The sequence below is a fragment of the Capricornis sumatraensis genome, chromosome 1 (assembly GCF_032405125.1).
Source record: "Capricornis sumatraensis isolate serow.1 chromosome 1, serow.2, whole genome shotgun sequence".
Lineage (NCBI taxonomy): Eukaryota > Metazoa > Chordata > Mammalia > Artiodactyla > Bovidae > Capricornis > Capricornis sumatraensis.
Window position 1 is genome coordinate 92095543 of NC_091069.1, and position 18645 is coordinate 92114187.

General features: G+C 45.9%; 1 protein-coding gene across 4 annotated transcripts in view; it reads left to right on the forward strand.

The window, feature by feature from the left end:
- The window catches only part of XDH (xanthine dehydrogenase), a 68868-nt gene extending 58177 nt beyond the window's left edge, over positions 1–10691 (forward strand). For all 4 annotated transcript variants that reach the window (XM_068964731.1, XM_068964757.1, XM_068964748.1 and 1 more), the window contains 6 exons: positions 1267–1319; positions 3200–3314; positions 3964–4029; positions 5593–5781; positions 7293–7469; positions 9073–10691. In XM_068964731.1, coding sequence (XP_068820832.1) covers positions 1267–1319; positions 3200–3314; positions 3964–4029; positions 5593–5781; positions 7293–7469; positions 9073–9123 — 651 coding nt within the window. In that variant the 3' untranslated portion in view covers positions 9124–10691. The remainder of the gene's footprint in view (positions 1–1266; positions 1320–3199; positions 3315–3963; positions 4030–5592; positions 5782–7292; positions 7470–9072) is intronic.
- Positions 10692–18645: the final 7954 nt, after the last annotated feature.

Here is an 18645-nt window from a genome sequence, read left to right on the forward strand (position 1 = left end):
ATGAACTGCTGTATACCAGGCTTCCCTGTCCTTCACTGTCTCCTGGAGTTTGCTCAAACTCATGTTCATTGAGTCAGTGGTGCCATCCAATTATCTCATCCTCTATTATCCCCTTCTCCTCCTGCCTTCAATCTTTCCCAGCATCAGGGTCTTTTCCAATGAGTCAGCTCTTTACATCAAGTGGCCAAAGTATTGGAGTTCAGTTTCAGCATCAGTCCTTCCAGTGAATATTCAGGATTGATTTCCTTTAGGAGTGACTGGTTTGAGCTCCTTGCAGTCCAAGGGACTCTCGGTGAGAGTCTTCTCCAGCATACAGTTCAAAAGCATCAGTTCTTCAATGCTCAGCCTTCTTTATGGTCTAACTCTCACATCCGTACACAACTACTGGAAAAACCATAGCTTTGACTATACAGACCTCTGTCGGCAGAGTGATGTCTCTGCCTTTTGGTACACTGTCTAGGTTTGTCATAGCTTTCTTCCAAAGAGCAAGCATCTTTTATTTCATGGCTGAAGTCACTGTCTGCAGTGACTAAAGAGATAGAATGGATGGAGAGGTGGACAACTTTATTAACAGAACACAAGGCTAATATGTTAAGTAAGGAATGAGCATTGTACAGAGTTGCTGTTATAATGGCCAGAGTAGGGAGTCATCACAGGAGAGGTGGAGGAAGAGGCAAGCTTGAGCTGATTGTTGAGGGAAGGAAAGGATCTGGACAGGCAGAGCAGAGGAAGCACGTAAATGCAGGTGCAGAAGTGTAAGGATGAGAAGGATTGGGAGAGAGTTAATGCTGGAGTTTTGATTGGAGTAGCAACAATGTGTGTGTTACTGAAAGCCATAGAGGAGACTGGAATCCTTACTGTCAGGCATTTGCTCAGTGGCTCTGTACACAATGCGGAATCATGGAAAGCTCTAGAGTGGGTGAGTGACAATCATGGAAAGCTCTAGAGTAGGTGAGTGACAAGGACCATGTGGTGTGTTAAGATGATCCCTCTGACTGGACTGGGCTACATGGCAGGGAGGGAGGTGACTTGAAGCTGGAAGGCCAGTTAAGAGGCTACTGTGGTGCTCCAGGCTTCAGATGACCAGGGCCTAGTGCATGGGGTGGTGGTGAAGAGCAGGAGGTGCCATGTGGGAGCGAGAGCCACAGTTGAAAACAAGCTGATCAGCTTCCAGGTGAGGAGCAGGAGCTCATGAAAGCTTAGTGCCGGGCTGGGGTTCCTGGAAGCCATGCTTCCGCCTTCCTTATAGCCATTCCCTCTCCTCAGGTCATGGCTGCCTACCAGGATAGAGTGAGCTTGTCTGCCACTGGGTTTTACAGGTAAGTAAGGGGCTGACCTTGCCCCTCTCACAATGAGTTGTCATCCTAACCTCTGCAGGCCCCTCCAGCACTGCACTCTGTCAGCCTTTGGTCAGGAGAGAGCAGGTCCACCAAAAGCTTCTCTCTCCAATGGACTTCCACTAACTTCAATGTATTGAAGGTGCCCTGAAATACGTGAGCTTTCCAAACTATGTGCCAAAAGCATGAGCTGTCGTATTAAAAGATCTCTGTTCTAGTTCTGGTCTTAAAGTGTACTATTCCACTTGGGGGGTCACTGGTCCCTCTCTGAACCTGTCTCCTTTTATGACATAATGGGTCCATTGCCAGCCATGCCTCTCAGCATTCTCCTGTAAGAACCAGGGGCATCTGGTGTTCTGAGGGTTACCCATGTGTGTTACTTTGTGCTGTGTGTCAGATTGCTTTAAGCAGGCTCTCCTGCAAAAGAATGAGAGGAGGATCGAGAGCATGTGATCTTGTTACAAAATGTAAAGTGGAACACAAAATGAGATTTAGAAAAAAGTGTCTTCTGGAACTTGAAAATTCAGTGAGACCCTGTTTCAGCAGAGGCCCTGCCTGTCTGATCTAGAAGCTGTGAAAAGAAATGATCATATTTACTGTTAGCCATAATGTTTTAGCTTTCTCTGGGAAATCTAACTAAGACCTTTTCTTTCACGGATCAGTGGATGTGAAAAATAGTTCAGTGTTTGCTTTAAAAGGTCTTGTGTGAAAATTTATAAATATATAGACTATATATGTAATATAAATATATATATGTACTTTTTAGGGCAAAGCAATGTTTTGCCAGTGCTCCCTGGTTATGTAATATTTGACTTACACAAACACAAACTAATGAAGATTTTCTTATAAGTTCCTGTTTCATTGTTAGAGTTTATAGAACTTGAGTTTTATCAGGGAACACCCAGATGAACTTGATAAGGTTAGAGGTCAAAGAACATGGCCATCTCTTGGGAGAAGCCTTTTCCCTCAGCCCTGTATTGGTTTTGTTTTCATGCAAATTCTTATCACATCAGCTCACATTATTCTTTCTGTGTAAGGTATAGAATAGCTCAGGTACAGAGTACTATAAACAGAATACACACACACAACCAATGTAACTCATGCAAAATTGGAATCATAAGATAGTCAGGATTGAAAACAAAGGTCATGTGGATATTTGGCAGAAAACAACAAAATTCTGTAAGGCAATTATCCTTCAATTAAAATAAAGAAATTTTTAAAAAAAGAAATGAACCAAGTCTAAAACCTAACACCAAATGCTAGAATAAACTTGCTAATAAATTTTTTAAAAGGAATAGACAAAAAAAAAAGAAAAAGAATGTAAAAGAGAACATCTGCTTCTTTTAACAACCCTTTGCTCAAATCATCTGTTGAAACTTAGGAGGGGTCCATAGATGAAGAGTAATACCAGGTGGCTGCACCCGTGTTGGCATGGCTTACTGATCTTGTTACCTTTCACCTTGAGAAAGGTGAGCAGCCCAGGAGCCAGCCCAGAAGAACCTTTGGTTCTGAGATCTTTAATTCTAATTCAATAGATCCTTTGGAGCGTGACTTGCACATCCTCCATGAGCTCAGGCAAACCTGTCACCTCTGTTTCTACCACATAGAAGCCGGCATGCTGGGACCCTGCACCTCTCAGCTCTGCAGAATGATTCATGTGAAGGCCATTGGCAAAATGGAGCAGAGACAAGGGGCAAGATGCTCGGGCATGCAGGGGTTTCATGGACAGGTTCTAAGTATTGAGAACTCACAGACTTTTTAAAGAACAGCTGAATAAAAAATAAAGCCTTTAGGGTCTTAAGATTTATGGGAGGGGGGACATGTCCATCTTATTCATATGCGATATTTTCTTTTCTCCCCAGGACTCCCAACCTGGGCTACAGCTTTGAGACCAACTCAGGGAATGCCTTCCACTATTTCACCTATGGGGTGGCTTGCTCAGAAGTGGAAATTGACTGCTTGACAGGGGATCATAAGGTGAGAAGTTTGCAAAACGTTCATATGAAAGGGGAAAAGAGAACCATCTAAAACTGTAATACAGAGAGCAGAGGAATGAACTTTCTGGTTGGGAAAATAGTGTGCTAAGTCATGGCTTGGCAAACTTCCTGTAAAGAACCAAAAAGTAAATATTTTAGATTTTCTGGGCCACAGAGACTCTGCCTCAGTTATTCCACTCTATCTTGTAGTAGGAAAATAGATAGGAATGTATGCAAAGAGATGAGTGTGAATGTGTTCCCACAAAATGTAATTTATGCACCTGGAATGTGATTTTCATATCGTTTTCACGTCACAACATATTCTTTTTATTTTTGTCAGTCATTTAAAAACATGAAAACCATTATTAGCTCACAAGTTCCACAAAAGCAGGGGATGGGCTGTGTTCAGCCCATAGAATGTAATTTGTCAGTGCCCTTCTTACATGATTGACCTGGACTCAGGTTCAAAGCCCCAGGAAGCTGCGTGCCTGCCCCTCCTACTCACACTGCTGCCTGAGGGTGCCTGGAGCGCTCTGCTTGGGAAAGAACTATTCATGTTGCTCTTAATAACCTAAGGGTTGCCATGACCCATCTGTTATTCCCTACATCCCTTTCTTCTCAAACCGCTTTTGTTTTGCTATCCATTCTAGAACCTCCGCACAGACATTGTCATGGATGTTGGCTCCAGTCTGAACCCTGCCATCGATATTGGACAGGTAAGACTCCTGGGGGATCCGGGTGGTGAGGGACTTGGCCACTGCTGTGCCCCACTGCCTCCTAGGATCCCTGGCCACACTGTGTCCCCAGTGTTATTTTTAAGGAGGTCTGAGCATGGTGCCAAGTGAGTCCCCCTGAGAGTGGGATTTAGTGGATGAGAGTCCACCCAGTTCCTCAGGCAGAAGACAAATCCACATGGATAAACTTGAAAAGGGCATTCATACGGCAGAAACCTAGATGATGGGCAGTGGGAACACTAAATATTCAAACACACACATGGCACCGAGGGGAGTGAAGATTGAATTTGAGTTCAATGTGCAGGCAGTGGAGTCTCAGGGCAGAGGCATCTTCTCCCTCTTTATTCCTCTTCCACCGATGATGGCTGTTGTACTCTAGCAAGTAAATGCTACCAAGCCTGAGGTTGTGGAGAGTCCACCCCAGGTTCCAGAAAGAGGAATAAAGGGATGGCTGGAAGAAAGTCACTTTGGGAAAATATGAGAATATTGAGCAGAGCAGGTAGAACAGTGTCGGGGGAGGAATCAGGAACCGACGTATTGAACATGCAGTAGAAAAGGTTCATTGTATTTCCCAAAACTGGACAGTCACTGAGTATATAGAAACTTAGTCATAAATCTGTTTTTTAAGTCATTGAACAATGGTGTGGGGAGCCCCTCCTATGGGCAGGCACTGAGCTTGGCATAGCAGATGCAGAGATGCTCAGTGTCTAGTCTCCCTCTGAACACATTTGTTTAGCTGTGATGGTGCCACAGACCATGATTCTGAGCAGTGAGGCTGGGAGAGCAGACACGTGGGCCAGCTGAGGGCATGTGCCCTTCAAAGAGATCTGTGAGCTGCAGCAGGGGCCATCTTCCCCCAGAGAGCAGGCAGGACTGGGAGTTCAAAAAGCCTGGAATCTACTAACCAAGAAAGTCCCGTCTTGTGCTGTGTGCTTAGTCGCTCAGTTGTGTCCCACTCTTTGCAACCCCGTAGACTGTAGCCTGCCAGGCTCCTCTGTCCATGGGGATTCTCCAGACAAGAATACTGGAATGAGTTGCCATGCCCTCCCCCAGGGGATCTTCACAACCCAGAGATCGAACCTATCTTGTAGGACTGCCCCAAAATGCATGGTCCCTCTCAGTACACGGCGGGTAGTGGTCCCCTGAGGGACACCCTCAGCCACCATTACCCCACGAGCTTACTTCTCAGCTCGGGGGTGCCGTTTCTCCTGTGGCATCATGGAAGGAACTCTGCATCGGCCCTGAAGTAGGTTTCATAGGAAATTACGCCTACCACTGCCTGTCCCCCTCCTGGAGCCGCTGACAAGTTCTGAAACCGATATCAGTGTCCCTGCCTTTGCTCTGCCTACACCAATGCTGGCAAAGGCCCAGATCGGTTATCCCAGGCTGGGGCAGGAGCCGGGGAAGGAAGCAGTAGGGGGCTGTTTTCAGCTTCTCTCCAGTTCCCCTGGGCAGGTGGGGCTTGGTGCCTGCTGTGGGAAACAGCACCTGTCTTTGGATGGGGGGCGGGAGGCAGGGTAGCCATGGTTTCTGTCTGTCCTGCAGGTGGAAGGGGCGTTTGTCCAGGGCCTGGGCCTCTTCACCCTGGAGGAGCTACACTACTCCCCCGAGGGGAGCCTGCACACCCGCGGCCCCAGCACCTACAAGATCCCCGCGTTTGGCAGCATCCCCACGGAGTTCAGGGTGTCCCTGCTTCGCGACTGCCCCAACAAGAAGGCCATCTATGCCTCCAAGGTACCGTTGCCCTGGGTCTGTGCTGCCTTCCCATCTGCACTGTGGGAAACCACCCGCCATGGGGGTCTGCAGGGAGCTTGCATGGAAGAGAGAGAGAGGGGCCGGACAGGAGCCTGGGGCAGGTGATGAGCCGGCGGGGCTGGAGGTGGGGTGAGGGGGGCGGTGAGCAGACCCGTCTGGGAGCATAGGGCACTGGATTGAGGATGACACCACCTCCCTGTCATTTAAGTCAGCTTTCGAGGTGTACTCAGAGGGATTCCTTAGGTCAGTCTTACAGGTCAAGTCCTGACCTACACCCACGTCTCTGGTCTGCATCCCTGAGGCTTGGTCCCAGAGATGCTCTCGCAGGTCCTGCACCCCTGTCGTCTCTTGAGAATCAGCCCATTCCCCTGTGCACACACTTTCACCTCCTTCAATGACCGCCACAAGACCTTAACCCTTGATCAGCATGCCTGGATGGTTATAACTATCCTCTGTTTCCTCCATGTCCCCAATAAGTATGCAAAACAGTTAATAAAATTCATTAAACTGATTGATATAGTTGTTGGTCTAAGAAGGAAGACAGATAATTATTTGTAATCAACAAGACACATCTCAGTTTACTTTCCAGTGGGAGGGCCTGGAACACCTGTGGCCCTTGCCATCGGCTCTCACACTTTAGGATGTGTCGGGTCACTGGGGGCTCAGGATAGAAAGGTAGCTCCATGGGACTCACCCTTAGAAATTTTGATTCAGTAGGCTTGGGGTAGGGTCCTTAAACCTGCATTAAAAATATATATATTTATATTCGGCTTCCCTGGGTCTTGGTTTCTGCATGGGCTTTCTCTCGTTGCGGAGAGTGGGGGCTGCTCTCTACCTACAGTGCCCGGGCTCTAGAAGACAGGCTCAGTGACTATGTTGCATGGGCGTGGTTGCCCCACAGCACGTGTGATCTTCCCAGACCAGGGATGGAACCCACCCCTGCATTGGTGGGTGGATTCTTAACCACTGGACCACGAGGGAAGCCCAGGCCTGCATTTTTAACAAGTCTCCCTGCTGACTCTGTTATGGGCAGTCTCTGATCTATGCTTTGGGGGATGAAACCATCTTTGCTAGAAAATAGTTTCCATCCTGTTGGTCATGATGCCTCTGTTTCAGCAACTTGTAAGTATAATTATGGTGACTGTAAATACTGGTGACAGAGTTGCAGGTAGATTATTCCTTGAGGTTTATTGCTATGAGGAAAGGATCAGATTTTTTTTTTTGTCTGTAAAATATAATGCCTTATACAACTTTATACAAATATCATGCTTTATACCACTTTCGCATGGTGTCATCAGAGAAAATCACACAGTGAAATGTAAAAGACATGTGCCCACAAGGAGGAATCATTTATTAGACTGCTTGTTCTCGGCCCCTGTTTAGCTTTGAGCTCCTGCCTTGCTCTGGGGTCCCTGGGATCTCCAGACCTGCTGCTGTGGAGGCTGGCCCTCTCCTGATTCCCTGTCTTCGCTCTGCTCTTGTCCACTCAGGCGGTCGGGGAGCCGCCCCTCTTCCTGGGCGCCTCCATCTTCTTTGCCATCAAGGATGCCATCCGCGCGGCTCGAGCTCAGCACACAGATAATAAGATTAAGGAGCTCTTCCGGCTAGATAGCCCTGCCACCCCGGAGAAGATCCGCAATGCCTGCGTGGACAAGTTCACCACTCTGGTACGAGGGCCCCGCAGTCCAGGGAGGTGGGGCCACAGGCCGGGGAAAGTTCTGCTGCAGGGGGAGGGCTGAGATGTTAGGCTCAGCCTTCCTGTGTGTTAGGCTGGGAAGCCATGGGTCCACACCGCCTTCTGCCATGAGGCACTGCCTCCAACTCGCAGGAAGATAACAAGAATCCCCTTAAAGCTGCAGCTTGGGCTGGGCCTCCTGAGAGGAAGGAGGGCTGTGTGATGCACTTATCACCCACTGATTCCATTATTTCCATAAAGATGAGGGTAATGGATAAAACTCCAGAAGAGCCTGATCTTTAGTGTCCACCAGTGGCATTTTTGAGACCCTTCTTTGTTAAACACACTGTGTGAGGTACTAAGGAGACGGAGAGGGAAAAAAGTGAATTTGTGAGATGGAGCACTTTTGTTCTGTGATGACCCTGTGCCATGCTGATACCAGGGATGCGTAGGTGCCCTGGAAGACATTAAAGCCTTTGTGGACACCAGCTGAGTGCCCTATGTGGTGACTGCTTACTGCCTTGGAGGTGTGTGTAGCAGTGAACGCCATGGTCTCTGGAATCATTAGGGGAAGTCCCTGTGTGATACTTGTGGGGACAAGGCCAGTGAAAGGAGACTGTGCCAGGACAGACTCGTCCACTGTCGGAGCCTCAGAAGCAGCCCAGTCTCTGAGCTGGGCTGAGTGAGCCTTGCGCTGACTCTCCAATGGCATTTGTAGCCTCTGTTGAGTTAGCAGAACCAGATTCTTCCTGATACCCAAGTTGGATCTCCTCCTGGGTATTTGACAGGAAATTTGATAGCCATTTTGGGTTTCAGAGGGGGAAGGTACAGGAGAGTCCCTGGAGACAGGCAGATCCGCAGTCAGCACAGAGGGTGAGGGAGGCGGATGGGTCTCCAGACAGGCGGCTCTTCAAGTTTTGCAATAGCTTTAGCTTCAGGGTGAGACACACACAGACCATGTGCGAGGCTCCCAAGCAGCAAGGATGCCTACAACTATGCACCAACCTCGCTGTAGCCCAGAACCTTCCCACCGTGGCCTCCGGGCTGACAGTAATCCAAACCCACTTTCTCTGAGAGCAGAGATGCTGCGTGGCTCCCAGTAAGCTCACAGAGATTGCAAAGTTGGCTCCTTGCAAACCCTCTGATGCAGAAGTCAGTGATCTGATGCAGAAGTCAGTGATCTGATGAGCCCCTCCCTCTGAGGCCCTGGACTCAAGCAAAGATTCTAACCCAAGTGCCTTGGCTATGCTGCAGCACAGCAGGGAAATCCCTGCTATGGATTTTCATGAGCAGCTGATCCATGAGCCAGTTGGGCTTTTGAAGAACTGTGAGTGCCATGTGAGAAAGGACCACTTCTGTATCTGGTCATCCCTGTACCTCCAGAGTCCGCCACAGTGCTTGACACATGGAATGTGTACAGTGAAAATTAATGAATGACCAGGACATTATGGGGTCCTGTCCTGGAGGCATTCCCCGCAGCTGGGACTGCAGAGTGGTGTTTGGTCTGAGGATAGTGGTTGGCAGTGATGGGATGTGGCACAGAGTCCTGAGCTGTAGGAAGACCCTTCAATCAGTTCTCCTTTGTTCCTTCCTAGTGTGTCACTTGTGTACCAGAAAACTGTAAACCCTGGTCTCTGAGGGTCTGAAGAAGAAGCCCCATAGGAGTCTTCTTATGCTACCCTGGGGATTCCATGGACGATGGAACTTGCCCTGCAGAACATGAATCTGTGAAAGTTTCAGGATGACAGAGGTGTTATTCCTCAGGATGGTGACTGGAAGAACATTGAATGGATTGGAAGATTTTGATAAAAATATGATTTATAATCATGATGATAAGCAAATTCAAAACTACTAGGCCCGAATGGCTAATAGGCAATTAGCATCATTTCATGTCTGTTTTAATCACATATTTGAAATAGGTGTAGGAAGTATTTGTGCTGTGTTCTAACTCCCTGGACGTTTGTATATGCTCAAGTGTTGACAGCGTCTTTCCTTCAAAGAAGATTCTCACATGCCTCCAGAAGCTTAAAACAGAATTACTCTAAGTCTGTGTGTCTTCCTCAAAAAGCCTTTCCTTTGATTCAATAAACATCATATTATAATGTCAGATCCACACTCAGATTTGCAATGGGACAGTGGGGTGCAATTCAAACCTCTGATCACTTCATTGGAGAGAATAAGAAGAGAAATTCATTACTTGAATTGTCTTCTTTAAAAAAAAATTTTTTTTTTAATTTACTTATTTGGCTGCGCTGAGTCTTAGTTGTGATACACAGGATCTTTTAGTTGCTGTGTGTGGGATCTAGTTCCCTGACCAGGGATCGAACCCAGGTTCCTTGCATTGAGAGTGCAGTCTTAGCCACTGGACCACCAGGAAGTCCCATGAGTTTAACCTTCTTAAGTTGCATAAAGTAAGATTAATCCATAAAAGCAAAAGCCAACCAACCCAATTATTCAGTACCTACAATGTGCCAGTGTCTTCCTCTTTCTCTGTGCATTAAGAAAAGATGGGGCTTAAAAATCTTCAATTGAAGCCAGTAGTTCCCATCTAGAAATGAGACTACTCGAATTAAGGTCAGCTGAAGAAAAAACAGCCAAGGACCCTGAGTTCTCACCCCAGCTGTTTCTCTGTTTTTGTGACCTTAGACTGGACTTCCCTTTTCTGTGCTTCATTTTACTGCAAAATGAAAGGATTGAACTGGAATACTCTCTTAAGGCCTTCTTCAGATCTAAAAGTCTATAAATATATGACCTGAAAACTCCAGTTATTTAAGAGATATGCAGGGCTCAGAGACATGACTCCTTTACTATGATGTGCTGTCTGGGTTTAGCTTCCCCCAAGTTGAAAAGAGAACAGGAGAAAGGCAGGTATTCCCTCTGCTGGCTCTGATGGGTGATTTCATCACTATCTGGTGCTGATGGATGGTGTCGCCAGGTCATGTGCCTTCACTGTGTAAATATCCAACATTCTACTGGATGGGGTCCACGATTCTGGCCTGGAAGGACTGTGGAAACCATGCACTTGAGCCCGGTTCTTGATGTCACTAATAAATGAAACGGTCAGCTGGTTGGCACATGAGAAATGCTTATTAGTCATCATAATCATGACAAATGCTGACATCTGCCGTATATTAACCAGTCTGCATTGCTAGGGAATGCACACACCAGACTCACAGGTGCACACACATACACATATGCATTTCCCTACAAAATTCCTTTCCTCAGAATATTCTGGATTGTTTACAGCATGGTTAAAACTGAACCGCTTTAGAAATAACACCAGTATTTGGATTGAGATCTGCACAGGTCTGTTTCATTGGTTTTCTGGAATATTCTATTAGGGTATGGTTAGGGTATAGGACATGGCCTGCAACTGAGACAGGTCAGCTGTTAATAGTGAGGCTATCAGGGCTGAACAATGATTGCAAATTCCCTTCTGAGCTTAGGAACAGAGGCAAGGCAGGGTGGTCGTGAAAACCAAACAGGCAAGTGCTATGTGAGCTATAAGTCACTGTGTAGTTCCAAGCTGTTGCCCTCCTCAGACACCTGGTCTTGGCTTGCTGTCTTCCTCTGTAAACTGCTTGGGCTTGGGACGCCAGCATTGTCTGCAGTATCACACTGCAGCCGGCAGGGGGCGGTGGAAGACCAGACGTGAGACCATCCTCTCCAGCGGGCCCAGCAGCACAGCCATCTGCTATGGGTTAGATTCTAGGCAGCTTATTTAGTGTCTCAGAGTAGACCCAACACCTTCAAAGTTCTCTTCAAGAGCCGGATTTGAAGCTGACTTAGGGTTTCAGACTGACAAAAATCTCAAAGGAGCTCAGAAGACAGGGGTCAGCTGTGGGAGTCTGAGCTTCAGGTCAACAGCTGGCAGGGGGAGGCAGGTCTTACTTTCTTAGTATCTGCAGCTTGTCCGCCGCCAGTTTTCACATTTTACTTGTATGTGTGCGCTCAGTTGTGTCTGATTCTTTGTGACCCCGTGGACTGCAGCCCACCAGGCTCCTCTCTGCATGGGATTGTCCAGGCAAGAGTACTGGAGTAGGTTGCCATTTCCTGCACCAGGGAATCGTCCGGACCCAGGGACTGAACCTGAGTCTCCTGCATCTCCTGAATTGGTAGGTGGATTCTTTACCTCTGAACCACCTGGGAAGCCCTTTTACTAATGAAATCTCATTTAATCATCCCAGTAGCCTTAGGAGGTAGCACGTTAATCTCTGTAACAACATGAGAAAGAAATCCTACCCATAGCTGTGGAGAGGGATTACTCATGGGCATTGACTCCTGGAAAACAAGCTGCAACTGGGCCATGCGGGTGGGGAAACCTGGCGTACACTGGGCGCCTGTCAGAGTGGACCCATGCTACGCTGGCTCCCAGAAGTTGGTGGAGGCCCCCGAATGCCTATCTATTCGCCTGTGCTTTGGGCAGCTTAGGACTCTCACGATGACTTGGCCAAGTTGTAGACTGTTGTCAGAGGCAGCTGAAAACTTCCTTCTACTCCAGTTAAGGTGGCTGGGAAGCCAGGACAGGAGGACAGGATGGATGGAGGTTGTAGGAGGAACCCTGGGCAAGGGATAAGGGCAGAAATCGTCCTAGCTGATTGATTTACAACTGGGAACATCCCTGAGCCCATGATGTTTTTATCTTTAGTGGAGGGGGAGCCTGGACCATTCCTGCCGCTGCCTGTTTTAGGTCCTCAGACAAAGCTCTTTGGAACACACAGCTTCCTTTATCTGCTGAGGCTTGAAGTCACCCTGGGGCCCCCAGACTCAGGGACTTGCCCTTGTCTCTGTTCTGGACTGCGGGAAAGCATGATCCCAAGGCAGGAGACAGATCCCGGGACAATCGTGTCACCTGATACAAAGCAGCCCACCAGAGGGAATGGAAATGTCAGGAACTACCCAGAGGGTTTGGTCCTCATCTGTGTCCTAGAACAGGCCTGGCCCTGACCTTGCATAGTCCTCTAGACCGATTCGCATCCTAGAACTGGAAAGGCCCTGGGAACCATCAGACTCAAGCTTTTTGTTTAAAAGCCGAGAATCATAAACCCTGAGAGGGTAACTAACTTGTCTAGGGTCTCACAGCCCTTTAGTGAGAGAGACAGGCTTATGACAAGACTGCCTGAATCCTGGTCCAGGTGCTTTAAACTAAATCGTACACCCACTAGTAGAGTGAACCTTCTCTTAGGCAACCTCAGAGTGTGGGGGACAAGCTCGAAATCTAGTCATATGTGTGGGAAGAAGATAGGGAGAGCTTGGAGCCCAGGAATACCTCACTCATCTGTGCTCTAGGATAGGATGCTGCAATGGGAATCCTTCTGAAGCCCCCCAGGAGGGACCAAACAGTAAGTGTGAAACATCCCCTTGTTCCAAATGAGGGGCTAAGTCACCGATGTAGGACTTGCAGGAGGGATGGCTGAAACTGACTTTGCCGCTTTTGGCTCATGACCTGCCTCAGGGAATAAAGGAGTAGAGAGTTTGGGAGGCTGGAGGGAGAGGGTGTCTGAAGGTCTTTGAAGAGGGCAAGAGGTATATCCTCTCTGTTGAAGAGAAGGGAAGGAGGGAGGGAGGAGGAAAGAGAGGAAGATTGTGTATGAGGCAGGGTTTCCCCTCACTCGGCCAGGAGAGGGGAGCTTCACGGGGTGCACTCAGAGACCCAATCCTGAGAGCTGCTTGAGTGGCTGTGGTTGGATCAGCCCGAGACACAGAGCAGCAAGAAGGGGGTGAGAGCGAGTTACACACCCTCCAGTGTTCGGGCAAGGACACCAGCTGTGGCCACACTGGAGGGAGCTACCCGCGAGGACTGCCTGGAGGGGGAGATGTAATCCCAACAGAGGGAGGGTCCATTTTATGCCCAGAATCAACTTGCTCCGTGGCTATGAGAAATGCTCACACATCCCTGCCTGCCTCCTCTGTTCCAACCTGACCTCCACTACCACACTCCTCACTCCCAACCCACCTTTCACCAGGGAGAAGGTGGCAGGGCTCTCCACCGTGCCTCTGTGATGGCGGGTGCCCGATGCCTGGAATCTTGCACTCAGAAATCTTCCCTGAGAGTGAGCCCTGAATGTTGGGGGAGGAGGCTTAGGGGCAGCGGTGCCCAGGCTTCTCTGCTTACTCTGATGTGCTCAGAACATCAGCCTAGGAGCACAGAGTGTGTTTCTGAGAATCTGGGCAGCTTGTGGCTTGCTGCCCTCTCCCCCTGCCTCTGTGCAGCCAGATGTCTTAATCATCAACAGTGTTGAACTGACCCATGCGTGTGCCCTGTGTTCTTCCCATGAGATGTGTATTCCCTGGGGTCCTCCTAGCTGTGTGCTGTGCTGGGGGGTGGAGGCTGGACTGAATGCCTGTCCTGGGCAGTAGCACCAACATGCCTCAGGCAGTACTTGGCTGTTTAGGAACTGAGGGTGGGCAGGCCACTTAGCTCCTCTGAACCTTCATCTTTTCACCTGTAAAATAAGCTTGGATAATCATAACACTCCTGCAAGAAATTATTGTTTCCAAATGGACACCCATAAGGTATCTATCTCAGCATGGGAAACTGCCCTTCCTGCAACAAAATTATCAATGAAGGTACTCAACTTTAATACCTGCTTCCAGTCCTTTATCAAACCAATATAATTATTTCATGCTATAGTTTCTTAAAGCATTTCTATGTATTGAGACAATTACACAAAAGTGTATCTGATTATAAACACAACCCTTGACTTAAAATAGACCAGACCAAGGTAGTGTCCTATGATTCTGTGAGAAAAACACAGATATATCCAAAACATTTTTCATGAAATAGCTCTTCTTTTCCATAACTGCAACCAGAACTAAATACTGTGTATAGAGATTACTTGTGGTGATTAAAGCATTTGAGAATCTAAACTGATCATTAACATCTTACCAAGACAAACGCTATATGTAAACTCTGTGAAAATAAGTTGCTATGATGGGCTGATGGAAACCTCTAGAAGGGCTTTGTCTGTTACTCATCCACCCCGCTTCATCCACTCCCTTAGCCATTCATTTGTTCCTTTATTCAAGAAGAATAAAATGGTTTCTATTTAAAATAAGTATTTGGTTATCTATCTGCCTGTGAAACTCTTTTCCTATAACAGATATTTGAAATTTAAGATGTTCTCTTATTTTATTTAAACATAGATATTTCTATTACTTTATATTTGTTCCAGTTATTAAGCAAATCCTTCGGCTCCACAATAACTCTTCTATCTGCTCAATAAGGCTGGGGTGAAACCGTGTAAACCACATTTTTGCTCCGTCTGCCCCCTCTGCTATAGTCTGCCAGTAGAGGGCAGTAGAGGGTGACTGTGGGGCTGGAGGAGGAGATGGACGTATGCTCCATTGTATTATTTGCCTTTTTTAAAAAAATTAAAATTATTTTTAAATGAAGCAAAGATGAATATTTTAATGATAAAAGGTACAATTCACAAACAAGATAGACATCATAAAACCATTTGATACCTAACAACAAAAAACAGAGATACATAAAGCAAAAACCAGAAGAAATATAAGGGAAAAGAAAAAAAAATACAATCGTAGTGAGACATATTAACACTTCTCTGAGAATATTTTATCAAGTGTATAAAAAATAATAATAGCATCTTGAATGATGCATTAATAATTTAAATTAATATATTTCTACTTAATTTATATTAATCTTACATCCTACATAAATATATTTAAAGTTTTGTATCTCATATGTTGTTATCAGATGTCCATAGGGCATTTAGAAAAACTGGAAATAATATAAACATCACTAAATTTCAAAAAGTAGAATTTGTTTGTGATTCAGTTATGCATATACCATATATTATTTTTGAAATTATTTTTCACTATATGTTCCTACAAGACATTGCCTATGGTTCCCTCTGCTCTACAGCAAACCTTTGTTGCTCGTTCTATATCTTTTTTTTTTTAATTAGAAATCTTGCATCCTATTCACACTAAGTCAAACAAGTGGAATCAAAATGTCATAAATTTTTTTAGTTAGGCAAAAAGTCATGTTTTCTAAAATATATATATTATACATATTATTTACATATTATGTATACCAGAACTTGTCTACTATGCTTGATAAAGGCATGAGAAAGAACCTCAAAAAAAAAGAAGAGATGAAGAAATTAGAAAACGTAAAATAAGTGAAATGAGAGCACTGAGTGTGAGATAGAAGAAGTGATGCAAACTAGATGAAAGTAAACAACCCTCACATAGTCCAGTTGTTTTTAAACAGAGCTGCTCATTAGAAACATATCTGGAGCTCTGGAGAAAAAAGCAACACCTAGGCATCTGTATTTTTCAAAAAAATCCAAGATAATTCTGATATGCATTTGGATTTTAAAAAGTGATTAAAGTTTTTTCTATTAAATGGTAGTTTTGGTGATACAGAATGCTATTATTTCTCTGTTGGCCAATCATGACACAATGGTTTCAAGTAATAGTTATATAATCACAATAGTAAAAGAGGTTTATCAGTTTTCACAATCAATAGCCAGACAAAAAATAAAAGATAAGTATAGTTTCACGCCATAGTGGGAACATGATTATCCTAACTATAAAATAATTACATACAATTGGGGGGCATCAAGCAAACTGACGTGACAAGTGGAAGTGCATACATGCACGTATTTTCGTCTGCTAAGCCAGTCTATGTCTTTTGGTTAGTGCATTTAATCCATTTAAATTCAAGGTGATTACAGATATATATGATCCTATTACTGTTTTCTTAATTTTTCTGGATTTTCTGTAGGTAGCTCTTTTCCTTCTCGTTTCCTGCCTAGAGAAGTTCCTATAGCATTTGTTGTAAAGCTGGTTTGGTGGTGCTGAATTCTCTTAACTTTAGCTTGTCTGGAAAGCTTCTGATTTCTCCATCCAATCTGAAGGAGATTCCTGCTAGGTAGAGTATTCTTGGTTGTAGATTCTCCCCTTTGATCACTTTAAATGTATCATGCCATTTCCTCTGGCTTGTAGAGTTTCTGTTGAGAAATCAGCTGATAGCCTGATGGGAGTGCCCTTGTATATTGTCATTTTTCCCTTGTTGCTTTTAATATTTTATTTCTGTCTTTAATTTTTGTCAGTTTAATGACTATGTGTTTCAGCGTGTTCCTCCTTGGGTTTACCCTGCCTGGGACTCTCTGTGCTTCCTGGACTTGGTTGACTATTTCCTTTCCCAGTTAGGGAAGTTTACAGCTATTATCTCTGCAAATATTTTCTCAGGTCCTTTCTCTCTTCTTCTGGGACCCCTGTGACGCAAATGCTGATGCATTTACTGTCCCAGCGGGCTCTTAGGCTGTCTTCCGTTTCCTTTCCTTTGTTCGGCGGCAGGGATCTCCACCACTCTGTTCTCCGTGTCATTTGTGCCCCTTCTGCCTCAGTTGTTCTGCTGTTGACTCCTTCTAGTGTATCTCTGTTTGTTCTTTAGTTCTTCTGGGTCTTTGGTGAACATTTCTTGCATCTTCTCAATCTTTGCCTCCATTCTTTCTCCAAGATACTGAATCATCTCCACTATCAGTATTCTGAGTTCTTTTTCCAGAAGGCTGCCTAGCTCCACTTCATATAGTTGTTTTTCTGGGGCTTTATCTTGTCCCTTCATCAGGGACATAACTTTCTGCTTGTTCATGGAGATTTAGTTCAGTTCAGTCACTTAAGTCGTGTCTGACTCTGTGACCCCATGGAATGCAGCACGCCAGGCCTCCCTGTCCATCACCAACTCCTGAAATTTACTCAAACTCATGGCCATTGAGTTGGTGATGCCATCTAACCATCTCCTCCTCTGTCATCCCCATCCCCAGACTCACCTACCTGACGGTCATCCCTTCTAATTTTCGTATGCTGTCAGTATCCATCATCAATCAGCTCTTCCTTTCTATAGTCACAAATATTTCTAGGTCCATTTTTCAATTCTTCATTGTCACAGCAATTCATCTTATTAAACACTAACCAGCCATACAAGCTGTGAAACATCCTTTCAAGAAAAATTTAGCAGGCTACATATATGTGCTACACCTTGGAAGGAAAATAAAAGATGAATAAGCCTCAGATGCTGCCCTGAGTGGGCTTCCCAGGTAGCACTGGTGGTAAAGAACCCAGCTGCCAATGCAGGAGACGTAAGAGATGTGGGTTCAATCCCTGGGTTGGGAAGATCCCCTGGAGGAAGGCGTGGCAGCCCACTCCAGTATTCTTGCCTGGAGAAGCCCATGGCCAAAAGAACTTGGCGGGGTCATCCACAGAGTCACTAGGAGTCGGACAGGACTGAAGTGACTGCCCTGAGTATTACATCATCTAGTAGGAGAAATATGATGTATGTCAATAACTGCAATTATATAAACCAGGTGGACCGTGGGGATGGCTGAAGAGGCTTGGGGGCAGAATTTGAGACTTAACAGGGGACACATCAATAGATGGAGAAACCAGAGAAGGCTTCATGGAAGCGGTATTTGTACTGAATGATGGGGCTTAAGGATGGTATGTTAGTTTCCTATTGCTTCCATAACAAATTACCACAAACTTAGTGTGTTAAAACTACACTTGGTAATGTACAGCATGCTAACAACAGTTAATCATACTGTACTACATATTGGAGTTGCCAAGAGTTATAATCACACAGTTCTGTAGGTCAGGTATGTGTGGCGCTGCAGGGTCCTTTGCTTAGTTGCACAGGGTCACAATTAAGGTGTTGGCAGAGCTGTGTTCCTTTCTGGATGCTCTTTAGATCCATCTGCTTCCAAGTGTATTCAGGCTGTCTACTGGATTCAGTTCCTTGTTGTGGCAGGACTGAGGTCCTGATTTCTTGCCGGCTGGCAGCTGGGGGTCTGTGCAGCCACTCCCATCCCTCCCCACACTTTCCATGTGTCCCATATCCACCCCCCAGCAGTGGGGGTTGAATCCTCTCATGCTTTAGAACTTCTTCTGCCTCATCTCTTCTGACCTCAGCTAGGGAAACTGATTAGATCAGGCCCACTTAGGTAATCCAGGCTAATCAACCCATTTTCAGGTCTGTAACCTAATTAACATCTGCAAAGTCCTTAGTAACCTGCAAGGTAGTGTATTTGCAGGATCCAGGGATTAGGATGAGCACATCTTTGGAGAGCTCCTATCCTGCCTGCCTCTGATGGGTAGAAGTTACATATGCTGGGCCTGGCCAGAGGGCTCTTCAGGCAGAGGAA